Raw genomic sequence first — 25,680 nt, forward strand, 5'->3', positions numbered from 1 at the left:
GATGATAGAGATAGATAGATAGATGATAGACAGAGATAGATAGATAGACAGAGATAGATAGATAGATAGATAGAGATGGATAGATAGATAGAGATGGATAGATAGATAGATAGATGATAGACAGAGATAGATAGATAGACAGAGATAGATAGAGATGGATAGATAGATGATAGACAGAGATAGATAGAGATAGATAGAGATGGATAGATAGATGATAGACAGAGATAGATAGAGATAGATAGATAGATAGATAGATGATAGACAGAGATAGATAGAGATAGATATAGATGGATAGATAGATGATAGACAGAGATAGATAGAGATAGATAGAGATGGATAGATAGATGATAGACAGAGATAGATAGAGATAGATAGAGATAGATAGAGATGGATAGATAGATGATAGACAGAGATAGATAGAGATAGATAGATAGATAGAGAGATAGAGAGATAGAGAGATAGATAGATGAGAGAGTAATATAGGCACAATATACAGACAAGCTAATTAATGAGCCAATCGGAGCAGAAAGGCAATGCCCTTTGGCAGAACCATTGGGTGGGGGGGGGGGGGCAGTCAGGAGGAAGGGACTATCGGCACATTCTATTCCAAAGGAGAAATTTCGGCAGTATTAACCCCTCCCTGCCCATGGGCCTCCCTATTCTCACTGGGACACACTTAGTAGGGCCCCAAAGCAAGTGAAACGCTCTGCATGGATATTGGGGAACCCTATACCCCTTCTTTCTATCAGGGCCCCTACAGAGGTGGGTGGGAATACCCTGTGCCCAAACCCCCATGATTCCTGGCATTTGGGGATAATGAACGACACGGATATAGGACAGTGGTGGGGGGGGGGGGGAGACCCCCTAATAGGATTGTTATACAGAGAACTGGCTTTTCTTTATATAGAAACATCTCTATGGCAACTTGTGACTCATGTTTAACCATCTCCGTCCCATTATGCCCCAGCTGTGTATTCCACTCCCTCTCTGAGCTTCTGCCTCCCCCTCATACCCCCCAGCCCCCTAATGGGGCCCATACAGGGGCAGATTTTAGCTACTGATTCGGGTCCTTCAGACGATTCGGCCCCCCAATGGGCCTGACACGTAGCCTAAAACTGGGCAGATCTTGATTGGACAGGTTTGATTTCCCATCGGATCAGGGGCCACATCGGCTCATTGATCCTTGGTCCGACGGCCCATATACCGTTTTAATTTGATCATATGGAATGAGCCCATTATTGCCCACCGTGTATGGTCAGTCTAACCCCTAGGCCTGGCTACACACAAACTAACACAAACACGGGGCAATTAATGTGGCCCTTGTCTGGAGCCAAGGGCAGGGCAAGTGGCTTCTGATTCTGGCGCAGGAGGCACAAAACACGTGAATATTTTGTTATTTCAAAGCCTGAGACGTTTTGTAACTAATCCCAAGCAGTTTAATGGAAGAGCCCTATTCCCTAGAGACGCCCCGACGCATTTCGCCCCATTACGCGCAGATGCAGCTTGTCTTCCTTCTCCGTATGCGCGGTTTGTCTCCATACGGAAGAATATATTCCCCCAAATGCATGTTTTCCGCGAGCGAGCTTGACAGATAACTGTGTTAGTAAAAGGCTCCCAGCTGACAAAGCAGCTCTTTCACACGTCGCGTTTCATCGCAATCATCGTCCCCCAGATCTGCTGCTCAGGCCTCGGCATCTCTGATGCGACATGACACTTCAGGCGTTGCAGGCAGCGGCTGCCAGAGGAATGAAGAACTCTGCCGCTGTTTGGAAATAAAATAAAAAAAACATCAAGGCAACAACAGCATTGTGTCGAACAACAAACCCCCAGCACGGGGGGCACAAATAAACCAACTGCCCCCTCATCCAACCTTTGCCCTGGCTACGGTCACCTGGAGCTCCCACAATCCTAAGGGATTGGGGGGGCCTGGAGGAAAGGCAACGGGGGCTCAGCCTGAAGGACAGTTGGGTGAGATTTAGAGACACTTCTAGATCATCATCTTCTTGACCTTCTTCTCCTCTTGGTGATATTGGTCAAATAGTGGCAACCTCTGAAGGGTCTGTGTTTGTGCCCACCACAATGTGTTTGAGTGGCTACGTTCACCTGGAGCTCCCACAATCCTAAGGGGCATGAATGGTGCTGGATTAGCCCAAACTGAGAAGCTGACCCCTTGGGGGGGCCTGGAGGAGTGGCAAAGGGGCTCAGCATAAAGGACAGTTGGGTGAGATTTGGAGACACTTCTAGACCATCATTTTCTTGACTTTCTTCTCCTGTAGGTGATATTGATCAGACAGCGGCAACCTCTGAAGGATCTGGGTCTGTGCCCACCACAATGTTTTCGAGTGGGGCCAAGCCCAGACCACACAAACATATAACTTGCTATTGCCATAACTATACATACATGCCATGCTATAACATACATATAACTTGCTATTGCCGGACCCCAGAGTTCAAGGGGACTCAGCCTGAAGGACAGTTGGGCGAGATTTGGAGACACTTCTAGATCATCATCTTCTTGACCTCCTTCTCCTCTTGGTGATAATGAAAGCGGCCACCTCTGAAGGGTATGTGCCCACCACAATGTGTTTGAGTGGCTACGTTCACCTAGAGCTCCCACAATCCTAAAGGGCTTGAATGGTGCTGGATTTGTAACTTAGCCCAAACTGAGAAGCTGACCCCTTGGGGGTGCCTGGAGGTGGCAAGGAGGCTCAGCCTGAAGGACAGTTGGGTGAGATTTGAAGACACTTCTAGATCATCATCTTCTTCACCTTCTTCTCCTCTTGGTGATATTGGTCAAATAGTGGCAACCTCTGAAGGGTCTGTGTTTGTGCCCACCACAATGTGTTTGAGTGGCTACATTCACCTGGAGCTCCCACAATCCTAAGGGGCATGAATGGTGCTGGATTAACCCAAACTGAGAAGCTGACCCCTTCGGGGGGCCTGGAGGAAAGGCAACGGGGGCTCAGCCTGAAGGACAGTTGGGTGAGATTTGGAGACACTTCTAGATCATCATCTTCTTGACCGTCTTCTCCTCTTGGTGATATTGGTCAAATAGCGGCAACCTCTGAAGGGTCTGAGTTTGTGCCCACCACAATGTGTTTGAGTGGCTACGTTCACCTGGAGCTCCCACAATCCTAAGGGGCATGAATGGTGCTGGATTAGCTCAAACTGAGAAGCTGACCCCTTGGGGGGGCCTGGAGGAGTGGTAAGGGGGCTCAGCCTGAAGGACAGTTGGGTGAGATTTGGAGACACTTCTAGATCATCATCTTCTTGACCTTCTTCTCCTCTTGGTGATATTGATCCGACAGTGGCAACCTCTGAAGGGTCTGGGTCTGTGTCCACCACAATGTGTTTGAGTGGGGTCAAGCCCCGAGCACTTTAACATAAGGATAACATACATATAACTTGCTATTGCCGGACCCCCAGAGTTCATTCCGACCAGGGGAAGATGAGCCGCTCCCTGGAACAACACTTTGCTTAATGGAAGCGCCAGGCCAGGGCGGAAGGGAAGATTGATGGCTGCTATTAAGGACTTTAATGTACAATCGCAGTGTGAGGGGAGATTAATGAGTCCTTTTAATAAATAAGGGCTGATGCCACTCACACAGCAGGATCCTCTATTCATTCAGCATTGGAGGAGGTGCTGGAACTCTTCATATTCCCTTAAAGGAACAGCGTTGCCATAACATACCGGCATGGGTCCTTCAGCACAGAAAGGCCTATGTACTGGCATATCATGTTTTATAGAATCCAACAGGGATCTTCATTGGTCAAGTACCAAGACAATGTTGGAATACAAGTCTGGCCTCACCAACGTTATAACAAAGTGGCGCACCAAGCTCACAACACAGATTACATTACATTACATTACATTAACATTTATTTATAAAGCGCCAACATATTCCGCAGCGCTGTACAATAAGTGGGTTACATACATTGGACATACAGAGTAACATATACAGCAATCAGTAACCGATACAGGAGGGGAAGGGAGCCCTGCCCAAAAGAGCTTACACTCTACAAGGAGTAACATATACAGCAATCAGTAACCGATACAGGAGGGGAAGGGAGCCCTGCCCAAAAGAGCTTACACTCTACAAGGAGTAACATATACAGCAATCAGTAACCGATACAGGAGGGGAAGGGAGCCCTGCCCAAAAGAGCTTACACTCTACAAGGAGTAACATATAAAGCAATCAGTAACCGATACAGGAGGGGAAGAGAGCCCTGCCCAAAAGAGCTTGCACTCTACAAGGAGAAAGGGTTGAGACACAAGGAGTGGGAATGGGCATGACCAGAGTTGTGAGAGGTGGGGCACAGGGTGTTGCTAAACTAGATTAGGGTAAGCCTCTCTAAATAAATGTGTTTTTAGAGATTTCTTGAAGGCAGAGAGATTGGGGGAAAGTCTGACAGTTTGTGGGAGCGAATTCCAGAGAAGGGGGGCAGCCCTTGCAAAGTCTTGAATGCGAGTGTGTGAGGAGGGAATGAGAGAGGAGTTGGGGAGCAGGTCAGTAGAGGAGCGTAACAAGCGGGTTGGATGGTACCTAGAGATGAGTTCAGAGATGTAGGGGGGGGCAGAGTTATGGACTGCTTTAAATGTGAGGGTCAATAGCTTGAATTTTATCCTGGATGGTAGGGGAAGCCAGTGCAGGGATTGGCAGAGTGGCACGGCAGAGCAGGAGCGGTTGGAGAGGTGTATGAGCCTGGCAGCAGTATTCATTATGGACTGGAGAGGGGACAGTCTTTGGAGGGGAAGGCCAATTAATAGGGAGTTACAGTAGTCCAGGCGAGATATTATAAGAGAGTGAATAAGAATTTTGGCAGCATCTTGGGTGATAAATGATCGGATTTTGGAGATATTTCTTAGGTGAAAGTGACATGATTTGATAAGTGATTGGATATGAGGGGTGAAGGACAGGGCAGAATCAAGGATAACCCCGAGGCACCTGGCCTGGGAAGATGGGGTGATGGTAGAATTGTTAACCGTTATAGATACCTCAGGAACAATGTGGGCGTTGGATGGGGGAAAGAGAACCAGTTCAGTTTTAGAGAGGTTTAATTTCAGGTAACGTTGGGACATCCAAGTGGAGATAGCGGACAGGCAGGAAGAGACGCCAGTTAGAAGCTCTGGGTTGAGATCAGGAGAGGAAAGATAGATCTGAGTATCGTCAGCATAGAGGTGGTACTGAAAGCCAAAAGAACTGATTAGTTTGCCAAGTGAGGAGGTATAGAGAGAAAATAGTAAGGGGCCCAGGACAGAGCCTTGGGGAACCCCGACAGAAAGAGGCAGGGGAGAAGATGATTCCCCATTGTAAGAGACACTGAAGGATCGATCTGAGAGATAAGATGGAAACCAGGATAAGGCAGTGTCACGAAGGCCAAGAGAGCGGAGAGTCTGGGGGAGAAGAGGGGGATCCACAGTGTCAAAAGCAGCAGAGAGATCGAGAAGTATCAGTAGCGAGTAGTGTTTTTTGGCTTTAGCCGAAAGGAGGTCATTTGTTAGTCGGGTTATAGCAGTTTCTGTGGAGTGTTGTTGTCTAAAACCAGATTGTAGGGGATCCAGGAGGTTATTGTCAGAGAGGAATAGCGTCAGTCGGTTGTATACTAGGCGCTCAAGCAGTTTGGAGATGAATGGGAGCAGAGAGATAGGTCGGAGGTTAGTAGGATTGGAAGGATCAAGGGAGGGTTTTTTCAGAATAGGGGTTACAAGTGCATGTTTCAGTTGGGAGGGAAAGATTCCAGTAGGGAGTGAGAGATTGAATAGATGAGTTAAGGCTTTGATAAGACAGGGGTTGGCATTACGTAGAAGTTTGGTAGGAATGGGATCAAGCGGGCAGGTAGTAATGTGGGAGGAAGACAGCAGTTTTGAGACTTCCTCTTCAGTCACAGGGGAGAAGGAGCCAAGAAGAGACTGGGGAGCATGTAGGGAGGGAGGGGAATGGTTATGGGGATGAAGTTGTGCAATGTCACTTCGGATGGTGTCAATTTTATTTTTAAAGTGCTCAGCAATAGCTTGAGCAGTGACTGAAGCACATGGAGGGGGCGGAGGAGGGGACAGCAGAGAGTTAAAGGTAGAGAAGAGTTGTGCAGGTTTTTTAGAGAGGGAGTTAATAAGTGCAGTGAAGTAGGTTTGTTTAGCTTGGCAGAGGGGGGTGTTGTAGGGGAGCAGAGCAGATTTGTAGCTGCAGAAATCTGACTCTGACCTTGATTTGCGCCAGCGGCGCTCAAGTGTACGTGACTGTTTTTGGAGGGATTTGGTATGAGCAGTGTGCCATGTTTCCACTACACAGGACTATATTATGAAGAGCAAGAGGGTGGCCTACTACTTGTAGAGAAAGCACAGCCCTAATGTATGGGGAGCATGAGGGTGGCCAAGACGATGAAGCCCAAGAGTTCAGCCCTACTATAGGAAGTGAAAAGTTCAGTTCTACTACATGAAGTGCAGTACAGCCCTACTATATGAAGTGAAGAGTTCAGCCCTACTATATGAAGTGAAGAGTTCAGCCCTACTATATGAAGTGAAGAGTTCAGCCCTACTATATGAAGTGAAGAGTTCAGCCCTACTATAGGAAGAAAAAAGTTAAGCCCTTCTATATAAAATGTTCAGCCCTACTATAGGAATAGAAGAGTTCAGTGCTTCTATATGAAGAGTTCAGCCCTACTCTATGAAGAGAAGGGAGCAGCCCTGCTATTGTAAGAGGAGAGTGCAGCCCTACTATTGGAAGAGGAGAGTTCAGCCCTACTATTGGAAGAGGAGAGTTCAGCCCTACTATTGGAAGAGGAGAGTTCAGCCCTACTATTGGAAGAGGAGAGTTCAGCCCTACTATTGGAGGAGGAGAGTTCAGCCCTACTATTGGAAGAGGAGAGTTCAGCCCTACTATTGGAAGAGGAGAGTTCAGCCCTACTATTGGAAGAGGAGAGTTCAGCCCTACTACTGGAAGAGGAGAGTTCAGCCCTACTATTGGAAGAGGAGAGTGCAGCCCTACTATTGGAAGAGGAGAGTGCAGCCCTACTATTGGAAGAGGAGAGTGCAGCCCTACTATTGGAAGAGGAGAGTTCAGCCCTACTATATGAAGAGAAGGGAGCAGCCCTACTATTGGAAGAGGAGAGTGCAGCCCTACTATTGGAAGAGGAGAGTTCAGCCCTACTATTGGAAGAGGAGAGTTCAGCCCTACTATTGGAAGAGGAGAGTTCAGCCCTACTATTGGAAGAGGAGAGTTCAGCCCTACTATTGGAAGAGGAGAGTTCAGCCCTACTACATGCAGAGGAGAGTTCAGCCCTACTACATGCAGAGGAGAGTTCAGCCCTACTATAGGAAGAGGAGAGAGCAGCATTACTAATATAAGCAGTATATATGGATCAATGAAAATTCCCCTCAATGAGAGAAGCCGAAGGGACATTAACCCTGTGTGTGCCCAGAGGGAAATGACCCGCCTCCTGTTTCCAGGGCACGCGTAAGTGGGGGGGCTGCCAGCAGCTCAGTGAGTGGCCTCAGCCCCAACCCCAGCCCCAGTCTGTGCTCCCCAACCCCAGCCCGGCACGGTTACAGTCTGTGCTCCCCAACCCCAGCCCGGCACGGTTACAGTCTGTGCTCCCCAACCCCAGCCCAACACGTTTACAGTCTGTGCTCCCCAACCCCAGCCCGGCACGGTTACAGTCTGTGCTCCCCAACCCCAGCCCAACACGTTTACAGTCTGTGCTCCCCAACCCCAGCCCGGCACGGTTACAGTCTGTGCTCCCCAACCCCAGCCCGGCACGGTTACAGTCTGTGCTCCCCAACCCCAGCCCGGCACGGTTACAGTCTGTGCTCCCCAACCCCAGCCCGGCACGGTTACAGTCTGTGCTCCCCAACCCCAGCCCGGCACGGTTACAGTCTGTGCTCCCCAACCCCAGCCCGGCACGGTTACAGTCTGTGCTCCCCAACCCCAGCCCGGCACGGTTACAGTCTGTGCTCCCCAACCTCAGCCCGGCACGGTTACAGTCTGTGCTCCCCAACCCCAGCCCGGCACGGTTACAGTCTGTGCTCCCCAACCTCAGCCCAGCACGGTTATAGTCTGTGCTCCCCAACCCCAGCCCAGCACGGTTACAGTCTGTGCTCCCCAACCCCAGCCCAGCACGGTTATAGTCTGTGCTCCCCAACCCCAGCCCGGCATGGTTACAGTCTGTGCTCCCCAACCCCAGCCCAGCACGGTTACAGTCTGTGCTCCCCAACCTCAGCCCAGCACGGTTATAGTCTGTGCTCCCCAGCCCGGCACGGGTACAGTCTGTGCTCCCCAACCCCAGCCCGGCACGGTTACAGTCTGTGCTCCCCAACCCCAGCCCAACACGTTTACAGTCTGTGCTCCCCAGCCCCAGCCCGGCACGGTTACAGTCTGTGCTCCCCAACCCCAGCCCGGCACGGTTACAGTCTGTGCTCCCCAACCCCAGCCCGGCACGGTTACAGTCTGTGCTCCCCAACCCCAGCCCGGCACGGTTACAGTCTGTGCTCCCCAACCCCAGCCCAACACGTTTACAGTCTGTGCTCCCCAACCCCAGCCCGGCACGGTTACAGTCTGTGCTCCCCAACCCCAGCCCAACACGTTTACAGTCTGTGCTCCCCAACCCCAGCCCAACACGTTTACAGTCTGTGCTCCCCAACCCCAGCCCGGCATGGTTACAGTCTGTGCTCCCCAACCCCAGCCCGGCACGGTTACAGTCTGTGCTCCCCAACCCCAGCCCGGCACGGTTACAGTCTGTGCTCCCCAACCTCAGCCCAGCACGGTTATAGTCTGTGCTCCCCAACCCCAGCCCGGCACGGTTACAGTCTGTGCTCCCCAACCCCAGCCCGGCATGGTTACAGTCTGTGCTCCCCAACCCCAGCCCGGCACGGTTACAGTCTGTGCTCCCCAACCCCAGCCCGGCACCGTTACAGTCTGTGCTCCCCAACCCCAGCCCGGCACGGTTACAGTCTGTGCTCCCCAACCCCAGCCCGGCACGGGTACAGTCTGTGCTCCCCAACCCCAGCCCGGCACGGTTACAGTCTGTGCTCCCCAACCCCAGCCCGGCACGGTTACAGTCTGTGCTCCCCAACCCCAGCCCGGTTACAGTCTGTGCTCCCCAACCCCAGCCCGGCACGGTTACAGTCTGTGCTCCCCAACCCCAGCCCGGCACGGTTACAGTCTGTGCTCCCCAACCCCAGCCCAACATGGTTACAGTCTGTGCTCCCCAACCCCAGCCCGGCACGGTTACAGTCTGTGCTCCCCAACCCCAGCCCGGCACGGTTACAGTCTGTGCTCCCCAACCCCAGCCCAACACGGTTACAGTCTGTGCTCCCCAACCCCAGCCCAACACGGTTACAGTCTGTGCTCCCCAACCCCAGCCCGGCATGGTTACAGTCTGTGAAACAATTGGTTCCTCTCCAAATTCCGTCTGCATTCATCTCATCGGCATCAGCGACGCTCCGCCAGAGAAATCCATTCTGCCAAACTGGCACTTCATCATTCCTCATTGATTAACATTTTACTGCAAAGCAACCGATCAATTCCGAAATAAGCATCAGTCAGAATATATTGATTATGGCTCCGGCTGTGTCACTCCCTCTATAGGAAATGCCCCTCCCCTAATGATTGACCCGTCCCCTCCCTCTATAGGAAATGCCCCTCCCCTAATGAATGTACAGCCCCCTCCCTCTATAGGAAATGCCCCTCTCCTAATGAATGCACCGCCCCCTCCCTCTATAGGAAATGCCCCTCCCCTAATGAATGTACAGCTCCCTCCCTCTATAGGAAATGCCCCTCCCCTAATGAATGCACCGCCCCCTCCCTCTATAGGAAATGCCCCTCCCCTAATGAATGTACCGCCCACTCTGTTATATTGGAGGTGCAGGGAGTGTGGGCAAGTGCCAATGTGGGATTTAGTTTGTGGCTATGCTGGCTGTGCAGCAAATATTATGACTGGGGCACAGGGTGTATAGTAATGCAAGGGGGTGCCAGGGGCTGTGACTGGGGCACAGGGTGTATAGTAATGCAAGGGGGTGCCAGGGGCTGTGACTGGGGCACAGGGTGTATAGTAATGCAAGGGGGTGCCAGGGGCTGTGACTGTGGCACAGGGTGTATAGTAATGCAAGGGGGTGCCAGGGGCTGTGACTGGGGCACAGGGTGTATAGTAATGCAAGGGGGTGCCAGGGGCTGTGACTGGGGCACAGGGTGTATAGTAATGCAAGGGGGTGCCAGGGGCTGTGACTGGGGCACAGGGTGTATAGTAATGCAAGGGGATGCCAGGGGGTGTGACTGTGGCACAGGGTGTATAGTAATGCAAGGGGGTGCCAGGGGCTGTGACTGTGGCACAGGGTGTATAGTAATGCAAGGGGGTGCCAGGGGCTGTGACTGGGGCACAGGGTGTATAGTAATGCAAGGGGGTGCCAGGGGCTGTGACTGGGGCACAGGGTGTATAGTAATGCAAGGGGGTGCCAGGGGCTGTGACTGTGGCACAGGGTGTATAGTAATGCAAGGGGGTGCCAGGGGGTGTGACTGTGGCACAGGGTGTATAGTAATGAAAGGGGGTGCCAGGGGCTGTGACTGGGGCACAGGGTGTATAGTAATGCAAGGGGGTGCCAGGGGCTGTGACTGTGGCACAGGGTGTATAGTAATGCAAGGGGGTGCCAGGGGCTGTGACTGTGGCACAGGGTGTATAGTAATGCAAGGGGGTGCCAGGGGCTGTGACTGGGGCACAGGGTGTATAGTAATGCAAGGGGGTGCCAGGGGGTGTGACTGTGGCACAGGGTGTATAGTAATGCAAGGGGGTGCCAGGGGGTGTGACTGTGGCACAGGGTGTATAGTAATGCAATGGGGTGCCAGGGGCTGTGACTGGGGCACAGGGTGTATAGTAATGCAAGGGGGTGCCAGGGGGTGTGACTGGGGCACAGGGTGTATAGTAATGCAAGGGGGTGCCAGGGGGTGTGAATGGGGCACAGGGTGTATAGTAATGCAAGGGGGTACCAGGGGCTGTGACTGGGGCACAGGGTGTATAGTAATGCAAGGGGGTGCCAGGGGGTGTGACTGGGGCACAGGGTGTATAGTAATGCAAGGGGGTGCCAGGGGCTGTGACTGGGGCACAGGGTGTATAGTAATGCAAGGGGGTGCCAGGGGCTGTGACTGGGGCACAGGGTGTATAGTAATGCAATATCTCATGTTTCCTGATGGAGTCACTGGCAGAACTGCACTCGGGCACTTCCGTCACATTCCGCTCATAGAGAAATAACCGCTTTGTACAATTTGGGTTTCAGTGATAGAAACAGGGAATGGAGTCTGTATGGGAAGTGACAGGTGATTATCAGAGGCGGATAGGAAAAAGGACAGGCCATCTGGCAGCCCCCGTATCCCCCAATCCCATTGCATTATGTTTCTCTCCAGTCAGTCGGAATTTGGAGGCCAACAAAGAGCAGGGAATCCAATCACTACTGGCATTGGGCTAAATGAGAATATTCCGGAATAGAGAGTCCCCGCTCCAATTGCAGGAACAGGGAGCCGGATTTACTCACATCAGCTGGAATTCTCATTGGAGGATTTTTCGCATGTTAAAGCAGTCGCTGGCTGTGGGGATTTGGGGGAAAGTTTTATTGGGCAATATTGCTTTAAGAATACAGCCCTGATGTTGCTGGACTACAGCTCCCAGCATGCCCCAAGCTTCATTATATGTTACATTATTGTGGGATTTGTAGCCCATTAACAACTGAGTAACGTTGGGTTGAGCCGCGCTGGGCAGCAGGGTTTGTATCCCCTTTAATCTCTGATTCTGATTGGAACAGCTAACGGGGTGCCAGGAATATTACCCATAACTCACTGCAGCCTGTTACTGAGCGGATCCCAGATGGACAGGGAGATGGGCTCCCACACAGGTGCAAATAACATTGGGTAGCACCTTGGGATGAAATTCACTGTGTGTGCAAATGAGATTGCTGGGTGTGGGCAGAACTGTAACAATGCGACGCTCGGCACTTTAGGGGTTTGCTAATAACGTGCAAATAAAATCCCAAAATGCAAATGCACAAAAGCCTGAATCCCATTTTCTGTTGCAGGCAAGGCGGAGTCTAATGCCCCGCTGTTTAGCTATAGGAGTCTAATGCCCCGCTGTTTAGCTATAGGAGACTAATGCCCCGCTGTTTAGCTATAGGAGTCTAATGCCCCGCTGTTTAGCTATAGGAGACTAATGCCCCGCTGTTTAGCTATAGGAGTCTAACGCCCCGCTGTTTAGCTATAGGAGTCTAACGCCCCGCTGTTTAGCTATAGGAGACTAATGCCCCGCTGTTTAGCTATAGGAGTCTAATGCCCCGCTGTTTAGCTATAGGAGACTAATGCCCCGCTGTTTAGCTATAGGAGTCTAACGCCCCGCTGTTTAGCTATAGGAGTCTAATGCCCCGCTGTTTAGCTATAGGAGTCTAATGCCCCGCTGTTTAGCTATAGGAGACTAATGCCCCGCTGTTTAGCTATAGGAGTCTAATGCCCCGCTGTTTAGCTATAGGAGTCTAATGCCCCGCTGTTTAGCTATAGGAGACTAATGCCCCGCTGTTTAGCTATAGGAGTCTAATGCCCCGCTGTTTAGCTATAGGAGACCAATGCCCCGCTGTTTAGCTATAGGAGTCCAATGCCCCGCTGTTTAGCTATAGGAGTCCAATGCCCCGCTGTTTAGCTATAGGAGACTAATGCCCCGCTGTTTAGCTATAGGAGACTAATGCCCCGCTGTTTAGCTATAGGAGACTAATGCCCCGCTGTTTAGCTATAGGAGTCCAATGCCCCGCTGTTTAGCTATAGGAGACTAATGCCCCGCTGTTTAGCTATAGGAGACTAATGCCCCGCTGTTTAGCTATAGGCGTCTAATGCCCCGCTGTTTAGCTATAGGCGTCCAATGCCCCGCTGTTTAGCTATAGGAGTCCAATGCCCCGCTGTCTAGATATAGGAGTCTAATGCCCCGCTGTTTAGCCATAGGGCCACAGGCAAAGAGTGGCCCCTAAATTAGTACTTCAGTGAGAATTTTTAGCAATGTGACAGGAAGGAGGAAATATGATTATTTAAACAATGAAAATTCTCTCGTCAATAACAAAGACCAAGCGAAGGCTTGCAATACAGATTCTAAACTACAAGAGAGAGTCCTGCATGGGTCCAGTTGGGCAGCCCCACCCCTGATCCAGACCCACTGACCCATAACCTGGCCTGGATCCAATATGCCCATATCACAAACCTGCTACCTGACTCAACCCTTATCTACCCACCTCCATCCCATTAAATCTGACCCATAAAATATGATGAAAATCTCCTGTGGAGTTTAGCCCTAACTCATACCAACCAATAAGTTGTTAAAGGGGATACAAACCCTGCTCCACAGCCAGCGACTGCTTTATGTAAGGTACCAGCAAGGGGCCTGACACAGTGCTGGGAATCAGCATTCTCACTGGGCAGTTCTTTTGCATTTATAATCAACTTATTTATCAGTACAATTCTCATTGGGGAATTTCCTTGCATCTATAATGATGGTTTTTGGCAACTTCTATAGCAAAACTAGGGGGCGCCGTGGGGCAGCATCATGGCTGGGTTTCCCCTTTAAAATGGTGACTAATAAATGCTGCCTGCTGTTTGGTTGCTATGGGTAACCACATCCAAGACAGACAGACATAATGCCCCAAAGCCACTGGTTTGTACCTGAGTTTTCCTTCCGGAGGCAGCTCATGGGGGGGGTCGTCACAGACCAAGCGTCCCTCTGCGTCCAGCAGGTAGATGAAGGCATTGTCCTGCAAGAAACAGGGAGGGCAACATCATCAGTCTGGGAATACATGTTTCTATGTAAATTCTAATAACGGACAAACCAGCGGCCAATTAAAGAGAAAGAGAAACTTAAATGAGAAGCACCTGTTGTATTTGCCCCCCAGTGTCTCACATAAAGCCCTTGTGCCCCAACCCTTTGGCAGGAAGATGCTGACTGGTAACCAATGAGTTACTATAAAATCCCACGCTGCTGTTCCCAGAATGCTTTGCTGAAGCACAACAGCCATGCTGGGAATACGGTATATTCTGTAGCAGATGGAGCATGTTTTTCCCTTTTCTTATCATAGATCTGATCACCCCTTAGCCCATAACAAGGTTACAGATATATAGAAACATTGGGGTAACAGTCACCCCACTATAGTTCCAGGGGTACCCAGGGCACAAATAAGCACTCACCCCAAATCCCCCCCTAACTGGCCTTCAGGCTGGGCCCCCTTAGCCCATAACAAGGTTACAGATATATAGAAACATTGGGGTAACAGTCACCCCGCTATAGTTCCAGGGGTACCCAGGGCACAAATAAGCACTCACCCCAAATCCCCCCCTAACTGGCCTTCAGGCTGGGCCCCCTTAGCCCATAACAAGGTTACAGATATATAGAAACATTGGGGTAACAGTCACCCCGCTATAGTTCCAGGGGTACCCAGGGCACAAATAAGCACTCACCCCAAATCCCCCCCTAACTGGCCTTCAGGCTGGGCCCCCTTAGCCCATAACAAGGTTACAGATATATAGAAACATTGGGGTAACAGTCACCCCGCTATGGTTCCAGGGGTACCCAGGGCACAAATAAGCATTCACCCCAGGGGAGACATTTGGGGTACGGGTAAGTGACCCTAGAGAAGGACGTTCCAGCAGCCTAACATTGCTTTCCATTGGACAGACTTGGTTGGTAGATGAGTAGAGCTGCCAATCAGGTGAAGCCTTTCTGATCCCTATGAGAGAGCCCAGAGGGAGTATCTCGGGCATGTGGCTAATTAGACATTCAGAGAGTGTCTGCACTTGGCGAATCTCCAGGGCGTCGGGGAGAAGACGCCACCGCATTTGGGTTTCATAGACTGTTCCCGATAGATACGTTGTACTCATTAATTTTTGACAACCCTCATTTGCTGCTCTCATTCACACTGAGCGAGCACCTCCTAATCTGCCACGAGGCGGGGAGGAAGGGATTGTGAGAGCTTCAGCCTTCCCTGTATTTATATCCAGCAGATGTGGCCTGCATTGCAGAGTCAGCATCTCTGCTTTAAAGGGCAACTAAACATTTGTATTTTTTTTATGTTGGATTTGTACCTGTCAAATGCAAAATGTAAAGATAGAATATCTCTATAGCAGAGGGGTGTATCCCTTCTATAAGCCCCACCCCCATGCCGCCAACAACATACCACTTTGGGAAGGACAGAGGCAATGGCATCTCTAATGGCGTCCCGTAGGCGAGGAATGTCGATGATGGAGCCTAGAGTCAGCAAAGCATCCTGGGAAAATAAAAATAAATAATTACAATTAACCCATGGTCAGTGCAGTGTTAAATCTCATTAATACATTAAACCCACTCTAACCCCCATCAAAAGCCTCAATTGGCCGGTCAGAACACAGCAGGTCTTGCTTTATGGCGATTCTAAAAGCCCATTACATTAGGTCTCTGCTGGCTGAAATGGGAATGATGGGAATGATAAGAAAGCTTATTGAGAGTATATGGACACACCAGAAGTGAGCCATGTGACCTGTGCTCAGATAAACTTCAGTCACACTTTACTGCTGCGCTGCAAGTTGGAGTGATATCCCCCCCTCACCCCCAGCAGCCGATCAGCAGAACAATGGGAAGGGAGCAAGATAGCAGCTCCCAGTAGGTATCAGAATAGCACTCAATAGTAAGAAATCCAAGTCCGGCTTGGGACTCCTCCAGTTACATGGGAGTAGGAGAAACAATAGGTTAGCTGAAAGGGGAAAGTGGGCCACTATCCTCAGGTGGATCCCATGGGATTTGGCTGATGAGAGCTCTTTGCTTATTGGCTAAACACACGGAGACTGCAAGAGGCCTGGGGCACAGAAGGGATATTTGCCGCCGGAGACTATTTTCTATTGTTTAACTCCTGACCCAGGGCTGACAGAGGATGCGCCTTCAGCAGGGAGAAGGGATTTATCACAGTGATGGGAAAGGTGTCGGTAGAGCCCGTACCCCCCCCCCGCTGTGATTGCCCTGGCGCTGATCTGCCGTTCCTACAGCCCACGGAGCCCATTGATAAATAGCACCTGTCTCTCACGGCTGCTTGGTAACAGTTTGCCTTTCAAACAGCCTTCCCAGCCTCACCATCACATGTATATATACTGTGTATAAATATTATATATATATATATATATAGAAAAGCAATGTGGCAACTGGCACTCACGAAAAACAGGGGATACCGACTGCCTGGGTGCAGTGTCAAAATAAACATATATGCATGCAGAGGTATGAGCCGCACTCTCAGGACTTAGTGTGAAAAAAAGGGAATTTATTAAAGCATACAGCTAACGTTACGGCTGCTTCCACAGCCATTTGAAAAAGGCCTGAGAGTACGGCTCATACCTCTGCATGCATATATATATATATATATATATATAGATAGATAGATATCAACCAGTGAAGCTCCTCGCTCTCCTACACTAATGCCCAGTACCTGCCCCCAAGCCACCAGGGGGCAATGCCAAACTGAAGAGGGGCTAATGAATAACATAAGATTCCGCTGGTCTTTGGTTAACTAACCAGATAATACTATAGGGGCACAACATAACAATCCCCCCCCCCCCATATACTTCCATTAGAGTGTTCTAGTCCCACCCACTTCTTCAGTCATGAGCTTCCTGTCCCTCTCCTTGTAAGTTTCAACTCCCACACATTGGTTAAGCTATAAACCCTGCTAAACAGCGCGGCTCAACCCAATGTTACTGGGCTTACATAATGTAACATATAATGAAGCTTGGGGCATGCTGGGAGCTGTAGTCCAGCAACATCAGGGCTGTATTCTGTATTATCAGTAGAATTCTCATTGGGGAAATTTCTTGCATCTATAATTATGGTTTTTCAGCAACTTCTAAAGCAAAACTAGGGGGCGCCGTGGGGCAGCATCATGGCTGGGTTTATATCCCCTTTAAACTTAGTGGAATTGTGTTCCGACAGGGGCATAATGTATCAGTGGGAGTACATGGGGGGCGCTGCTCATACACTTCCATAGAAGAAAGGGGCCGTATCCGGCGCTTGTAGAACAATGAGTTGATTGCGTGATTATCTCAGCGAGCAGCTCGGCGGCGATTACCATCAGCGCGACGGTGGCAGGCGAGATTAATGGCGGGCGTGAAATAATAGCATTAAAACAAAAGGGCAAGGTGAAACGGAGATGGGCCCCGGCTGATAGAAAGCTTGTCTTCTGTGGTTCAATGGAAAGCGTTACCTTTCTGTCGGCTGCCCTTTCCCCCCCCCGTCCCTCGGCTCCTATGATTGATGCTTTCTGCACTCTAGGGAAATGTCAATGAATGCCGGGGCGGCTGGAGTCGGTACAGCGGGCACAGGCGGCGGGTATGGGGGGGCCAAGGATGCACAAGATGGCATCTCGAGTGGGGAGGGTGTGATCCTCAAGTTGTAATAATGAGCGTTAGTAATAATGAGCGTTGCCATGGTCACCGAGTTAAAGTCGTGTTTCTAAACGTGTGATAAACACATTGCTATTGGTGACTAACGAACAGGCAGTCGCTGTCCCTATTTACTGTCCATTGGCTGCATTTATTCTGCTTGATTAAAGCTCTTTACTAAGATACACGGGGAGATCATTTAACCCTACTGCCCCTGCACAGCTGCCAAGAATAGCCCTGATCCCACCTATCTTTAATGGGGATATAAACCCAGCCATGATGCTGCCCCACGGCGCCCCCTAGTTTTGCTATAGAAGTTGCAAAAAACCATCATTATAGATGCAAGGAAATTCCCCAATGAGAATTGTACTGATAAATAAGTTGATTATAAATGCAAAAGAACTGCCCAGTGAGAATGCTGATTCCCAGCACTGTGTCAGGCCCCTTGCTGGTACCTTACATATAGAGATAATGATGGCATTTTCTCCCCTCATTATATGGCACAGGAATCAGACATGGGGATAAAGGGACAGACTTGTTCAGTGCTGGGAAACTGTGCTTATTGCTCCCAACTCCAATTGCAGGAACAGAGAACAGGGAGCCGGATTTACTCACATCAGCTGGGATTCTCATTGGAGGATTTTTCGCATGTTAAAGCAGTCGCTGGCTGTGGGGATTTGGGGGAAAGTTTTATTGGGCAATATTGCTTTAAGAATACAGCCCTGATGTTGCTGGACTACAGCTCCCAGCATGCCCCAAGCTTCATTATATGTTACATTATTGTGGGATTTGTAGCCCAGTAACAACTGAGTAACGTTGGGTTGAGCCGCGCTGGGCAGCAGGGTTTGTATCCCCTTTAACCCTCAGGCTTACTAAATGTTTTAGCGCCATCCGCAGGTAACGGCTGGGGGTTAGGAGTCCAACTAACCCCTATAGATTCTTGTTGCTGCTCATTGTTTCTCAGACAGAGGAGACTAACAAACTACACAGCCGATACATTAAATTTACTGTAAAACACAATTAGCCCGATGCTTAATCCAAATCCCTTTAGATGATAAATCCCACTTTATTCCATTATCATTATGTCAGTTGAGTCAATAACATGGGACTTCGCTCGTCTCTGTAACAAATCACATTATGTGACACAGTAAAGAAGCAACGCGGGGGCTGAAGTAACGCCGGCCCGTCCAATCCGGATCAGTTATGGTTTTGGCTTCTAGTGGATCTGCTGTAAATGGAATCAAATCCCAGTTGGAAGAGAAACAGAACCTGAGCGGAACCCAGACAGCCCAGCGATTCCCAGGAGCAGAACTTTATTCAGCACCATGGAGAGTTCCCCCGGGGAGTCTACAGTAAGGAGCGGCGCTGTCCAGCACCTGATATCTCCAGGATGTGGGAATGAAAGTTCTGCCTAGGGACTGAGGGAATGAGGGGGCGGCTACGGTGACACTGATCAGTGAGACGCGGCATCAACTGGGCCAATAGGGATATTGTCACTTATCATTTGGCGCAGGGACACTTTTCATCAGTGTCTTCCCTTCATAAATCTAGTGAAATATTCACTGCATAAACAGTCACTTTTTCCTCCCCCCGTTTTAAATGATTAAATCTTCCCTACGCCTCTGTCTGCCCCCTCCCCACCTATAAACAAGCAGAAATCCCGGGGTGGCACTTATACCTGCAGAACCCTGTGATTAAAGGGGATATAAACCCTACTGCACAGCGCTGCTCAACCCAACGTTACTCCGCTGTTACTGGGCTACAAATCCCACAATAATGTAACATATAATGAAGCTTGGGGCATGCTGGGAGCTGTAGTCCAGCAACATCAGGGCTGTATTCTTAAAGCAATATTGCCCAATAAAACTTTCCCCCAAATCCCCACAGCCAGCGACTGCTTTAACATGCGAAAAATCCTCCAATGAGAATCCCAGCTGATGTGAGTAAATCCGGCTCCCTGTTCTCTGTTCCTGCAATTGGAGTTGGGAGCAATAAGCACAGTTTCCCAGCACTGAACAAGTCTGTCCCTTTATCCCCATGTCTGATTCCTGTGCCATATAATGACGGGAGAAAATGCCATCATTATCTCTATATGTAAGGTACCAGCAAGGGGCCTGACACAGTGCTGGGAATCAGCATTCTCACTGGGCAGTTCTTTTGCATTTATAATCAACTTATTTATCAGTACAATTCTCATTGGGGAATTTCCTTGCATCTATAATGATGGTTTTTGGCAACTTCTATAGCAAAACTAGGGGGCGCCGTGGGGCAGCATCATGGCTGGGTTTATATCCCCTTTAAATGAAGGCTCGGTAACGGCAGGAGTCTGGGAGGCTTTACAGCATAGGAGCTGCTCTTCATTGTTCTTCTTTATCTCTATTATGACGGGAGTCGGCTCCAGCCATGATTCCCTATGAGGAACGTGTTTAGGAATTCAAGCTTTATTGGTATTTGGAAGGAGCCCAGATAACATGGATTAAGGCCAGTGATTCCGCCATGGAAATGCAGCCAATGCGGCGCAGAGCTGGGCTATTGCTGGGCTATTTCTGGGGTATAATCTGAAGGGACGGATACAATGGGAATGTATGCTTTCAGTTATTCCTTGCGAGTAAATCAGGTCAGTACACAAAGACACACACGGCAGTGGCAGCAACAGGAAAGCGCAGCGAGAGATAAAGGGGAAGGTTGAAAGAGACAGATAAGGACAAATTAAATTAAGCTGCTTGATAAGAAGAAAAAGGTAAAATTGGGCAGAGCCGGAGCTCCCCGAGCCCTCGACTTAATGAATTATTGATTCAGCCGCAATAACAATATTGACTCTTTATTATTCAGTGATCAGTGAGGGTTAAATCACTGCTGGGGTTACTAATGCCCCCCAAAACCTCAGCATGTACCAGGGCAGTGATACTTACTCGTTGCCTCTATATCCCAACCTATTGTTTATTATTCACGAGTCTCTGCCCCAGTGGATCTTACAATTTAAGGCCCCTTTCTCATTTACACCAATGGGGGAAAATGGGGGGGGGCTACCTGGGTGTCCCCAAATTGAGCATCATTCAGACACATAAACTAGAGAGACAGAAGGGTCATATCTTCTGCATGTTAAAGTTTTATTGGGCAATATTGCTTTAAGAATACAGCCCTGATGTTGCTGGACTACAGCTCCCAGCATGCCCCAAGCTTCATTATATGTTACATTATTGTGGGATTTGTAGCCCAGTAACAACTGAGTAACGTTGGGTTGAGCCGCGCTGGGCAACAGGGTTTATATCCCCTTTAATAAAGGGAATCGATAAACGACCCCTAAGGATGACCTGACAATTGCTATGAAAGTAACAATATAAGCTGTGACCAGAAGGTGGCGCACTATCTAGGTGCCATTTACTGTTGCTTTACTGCAGGAGAAGACGGCTCAGGACAAGTATAGGAGGGGGGTTAGGAAATCTTGGGGGAGCCAATAGTGTTCATGTTCCACTTTGGCCTATTAAATGACAAATGAGAGTAAGTGCCCGGCCGCATTGCACGTAAGTGATTTATAATTTCATTTATTTCAGGCCTGTCCCTCCTGTTACAGATCACTTGCAACAATAACACAGAGTCTGCGCTGAACTGTGAATCCGGCTGGGAGTGCGGCACCAATGGGCAGCTGCTGTTAAAGGGGATACAAACCCTGCTGCCCAGCGCGGCTCAACCCAACGTTACTCAGTTGTTACTGGGCTACAAATCCCACAATAATGTAACATATAATGAAGCTTGGGGCATGCTGGGAGCTGTAGTCCAGCAACATCAGGGCTGTATTCTTAAAGCAATATTGCACAACCCGAACCCATAATGTTCTGTACCTTACCCGGGGGGAGGGTGTAAGCTGAATATACAGTCACTGTATTACATACAGAAAAACCTTTAAAATGGGGAGGTTTATTCCCAGAGGGGCTGTTTTGTAACAGCAAAGTGACTAAAACTTTTGTCACAGCTTCTGCCTCTGTTTCCAACCTTTCTAACTTATATTTGTAACAAAGCTCAGTATTTGGAATCATTAAAAGAAAAGTCACAATAAGGATTTAGGCAAAGTCTCGCCCCAAGCTCAAAGTGCCAGAGCAGGGCTTGAGTTTTATAGGGAGCAGCCAGACAGGACTGTGATTGGTTGGCCTGTATGCATGTTTAATAGGGAACAGACAGAGACTAGAGCAAGCAGGCAGGGGAAAGAAGAATATTGTGAGTCGCTCCCTAAGCTCAGGGCACTGACATCAGCCAAGAGCAGACTGAGCATGTGCAGTAGTTGGGCAAAAGATGGGGAGCTACTGGGGGCACCTTCAGGGGCATGGGGCTTTATTTCTATAGAGCTTTGGGCTGGTACAGGAGCTCAGAACTCACAGCTAAACATTCTAGCCATATTCTTTTTTTAGGCTTTAGTTGTCCTTTAATGTACATACATAGAAGTCTTTGGGTTCTAGCAATTGGTACCCCCGAACCCTGTTGCACCTGTACTGATGCACCCTGACATTTTAACCCTATTTGCCCCACCCTTGTAACACATATATGACCGTGACTGTCTCCATCCCAGGCCCTATATCCACTCATTTCCCTGTATCTCTGTGTATAACTGTGGATTATATTCTTCCTATTGCAGTTTTCATAAAGTTCTAATGGCAGAGAATTAGTCCTTTGTGCCCATTGGTGCTCCTGGGGCCCCCGGGTCCCACAGCCAAGTATCCCCCGTACCCCCTGGAGTAACATGCCTATATATGTGCCAGACAGAAATACAGCACAAACATTATATATATAATGCCAGAGGTCAAGGTCAAGTACACAGAGGCCCAAACAGCCCCAATAAATAGTGACTATGGGCCCCTACCTGCCAGTCTGGGCCCGGTAGAGGGCAATGAGTATAAATGCCAGGGGAGGGGGGCAGCTTAGGGTGCAAATAGTGGATATTGGGCAATGGGAATAATCCAATACACAACATCAGATTATGTAGAAAGCAGTAAGGAAAGTCCTGTGAGAGAAACGCCTGCGGGTTCCTGAGGAATCCAATAAATCCTTAGTTAATTGAATGCGCAGAGAATAATCCAATAGAGACACTTCCATAGATTGATTGCAGCGCCCCCCGTACTGGGAAGGGCCCTTCATTATAATAACCGCACGGGGATTAATAACACAATATAGGGGAGAATATGAAATGTTAATGCTGCATGGGTATGTAGTGAGGTGAAACACTAAACTGACTTGTGAATTGGGCTCTGGGCCCTTAGTTTTATTGCCATGGGCTCCAATATGAAGAAAAACCTTTCCGGGTAGATACAGGTTTAAAGGGGATATAAACCCAGCCATGATGCTGCCCCACGGCGCCCCCTAGTTTTGCTATAGGAGTTGCCAAAAACCATCATTATAGATGCAAGGAAATTCCCCAATGAGAATTGTACTGATAAATAAGTTGATTATAAATGCAAAAGAACTGCCCAGTGAGAATGCTGATTCCCAGCACTGTGTCAGGCCCCTTGCTGGTACCTTACATATAGAGATAATGATGGCATTTTCTCCCCTCATTATATGGCACAGGAATCAGACATGGGGATAAAGGGACAGACTTGTTCAGTGCTGGGAAACTGTGCTTATTGCTCCCAACTCCAATTGCAGGAACAGAGAACAGGGAGCCGGATTTACTCACATCAGCTGGGATTCTCATTGGAGGATTTTTCGCATGTTAAAGCAGTCGCTGGCTGTGGGGATTTGGGGGAAAGTTTTATTGGGCAATATTGCTTTAAGAATACAGCCCTGATGTTGCTGGACTACAGCTCCCAGCATGCCCCAAGCTTCATTATATGTTACATTATTGTGGGATTTGTAGCCCAGTAACAACTGAGTAACGTTGGGTTGAGCCGCGCTGGGCAGCAGGGTTTGTATCCCCTTTAAGCACGTACATAGGAAGTGTATATAAAGGATCCACTCCCAGGGGGGGTGGTTTAATACACTGAGAACAGAGGAAAGATTTCCTATGAAATTCAATTCTATCTTTGATATTGAGTTGAAAAGCTTCGGCGCGGGGGGATCTGCCAATGAGAGTGCGGTGCCACCTGTGCCAGGTAATTAGCAGGACACGGAGCTAATTAGGTGTATGATACACAGCAGGTAGGTTCCTGAGCGGGTCAGTAGCGCAGAGACAATAATCAAGGAATAAATATAACAGGGTCGGGCGGAACAAGAGATTAAAGCCGAGCGGAATTGACTCTAAAACGTTACATCCTCCAATGGAAATCATTAAAGGCAAATCACTCTGAGAGCCCTTGTGCCTCTATCCCGGCTTCCCATTAGCAATCAGCATAGAACTGTCTGCACGGTTGCCTAGTGACCCCTCACAGGGGCAAATAAACCCTCCATAAAACTCCCACTCCAACCCTTAGTTCTCAAAAGCAGATGTTAAAATACATAATTACAGATGCAAGAGAATTCACCAATGAGAACCCTGCAGATCAAATGCTAAAAAAAAAAAAGTAAAAGAATGAAAAATCTGCAGAGACCATGCTTTATTAGAGATGCAGGAAAAACCGCCAATGAGAATGGTACAGAGAGAGAAAGCTGAATTACAGATGCAGGAAAAACCGCCAATGAGAATGGTACAGAGAGAGAAAGCTGAATTACAGATGCAGGAGAAACCGCCAATGAGAATGGTACAGAGAGAGAAAGCTGAATTAAAGACGCAGGAGAAACCGCCAATGAGAATGGTACAGAGAGAGAAAGCTGAATTAAAGACGCAGGAGAAACCGCCAATGAGAATGGTACAGAGAGAGAAAGCTGAATTACAGATGCAGGAGAAACCGCCAATGAGAATGGTACAGAGAGAGAAAGCTGAATTACAGATGCAGGAGAAACCGCCAATGAGAATGGTACAGAGAGAAAGCCGAATTACAGATGCAGGAGAAACCGCCAATGAGAATGGTACAGAGAGAGAAAGCCGAATTACAGATGCAGGAGAAACCGCCAATGAGAATGGTACAGAGAGAGAAAGCCGAATTACAGATGCAGGAGAAACCGCCAATGAGAATGGTACAGAGAGAGAAAGCCGAATTACAGACGCAGGAGAAACCGCCAATGAGAATGGTACAGAGAGAGAAAGCTGAATTACAGACGCAGGAGAAATCGCCAATGAGAATGGTACAGAGAGAGAAAGCTGAATTACAGACGCAGGAGAAACCGCCAATGAGAATGGTACAGAGAGAGAAAGCTGAATTAAAGACGCAGGAGAAACCGCCAATGAGAATGGTACAGAGAGAGAAAGCTGAATTACAGACGCAGGAGAAACCGCCAATGAGAATGGTACAGAGAGAGAAAGCTGAATTACAGACGCAGGAGAAACCGCCAATAAGAATGGTACAGAGAGAGAAAGCTGAATTACAGACGCAGGAGAAACCGCCAATGAGAATGGTACAGAGAGAGAAAGCTGAATTAAAGACGCAGGAGAAACCGCCAATGAGAATGGTACAGAGAGAGAAAGCTGAATTACAGACGCAGGAGAAACCGCCAATGAGAATGGTACAGAGAGAGAAAGCTGAATTACAGACGCAGGAGAAACCGCCAATGAGAATGGTACAGAGAGAGAAAGCTGAATTACAGACGCAGGAGAAACCGCCAATGAGAATGGTACAGAGAGAGAAAGCTGAATTACAGACGCAGGAGAAACCGCCAATGAGAATGGTACAGAGAGAGAAAGCTGAATTACAGACGCAGGAGAAACCGCCAATGAGAATGGTACAGAGAGAGAAAGCTGAATTACAGACGCAGGAGAAACCGCCAATGAGAATGGTACAGAGAGAGAAAGCTGAATTACAGACGCAGGAAAAACCGCCAATGAGAATGGTACAGAGAGAGAAAGCTGAATTACAGACGCAGGAAAAACCGCCAATGAGAATGGTACAGAGAGAGAAAGCTGAATTAAAGACGCAGGAGAAACCGCCAATGAGAATGGTACAGAGAGAGAAAGCTGAATTACAGACGCAGGAGAAACCGCCAATGAGAATGGTACAGAGAGAGAAAGCTGAATTACAGACGCAGGAGAAACCGCCAATGAGAATGGTACAGAGAGAGAAAGCTGAATTACAGACGCAGGAAAAACCGCCAATGAGAATGGTACAGAGAGAGAAAGCTGAATTACAGACGCAGGAAAAACCGCCAATGAGAATGGTACAGAGAGAGAAAGCTGAATTAAAGACGCAGGAGAAACCGCCAATGAGAATGGTACAGAGAGAGAAAGCTGAATTACAGACGCAGGAGAAACCGCCAA

General features: G+C 48.9%; 1 protein-coding gene across 4 annotated transcripts in view; it reads right to left on the reverse strand.

Moving 5' to 3' along the window:
- pde2a (phosphodiesterase 2A) overlaps nucleotides 1-25,680 on the reverse strand; it is a 267,569-nt gene that overhangs the window by 80,116 nt on the left and 161,773 nt on the right. For all 4 annotated transcript variants that reach the window (XM_031896136.1, NM_001079139.1, XM_031896137.1 and 1 more), the window contains 2 exon segments: nucleotides 15,179-15,268; nucleotides 13,674-13,762 (listed from right to left, as the gene is read on the reverse strand). In XM_031896136.1, coding sequence (XP_031751996.1) covers nucleotides 13,674-13,762; nucleotides 15,179-15,268 — 179 coding nt within the window.

The sequence above is a fragment of the Xenopus tropicalis genome, chromosome 2 (assembly GCF_000004195.4).
Source record: "Xenopus tropicalis strain Nigerian chromosome 2, UCB_Xtro_10.0, whole genome shotgun sequence".
In the NCBI taxonomy this organism is placed as follows: Eukaryota; Metazoa; Chordata; class Amphibia; order Anura; family Pipidae; genus Xenopus; species Xenopus tropicalis.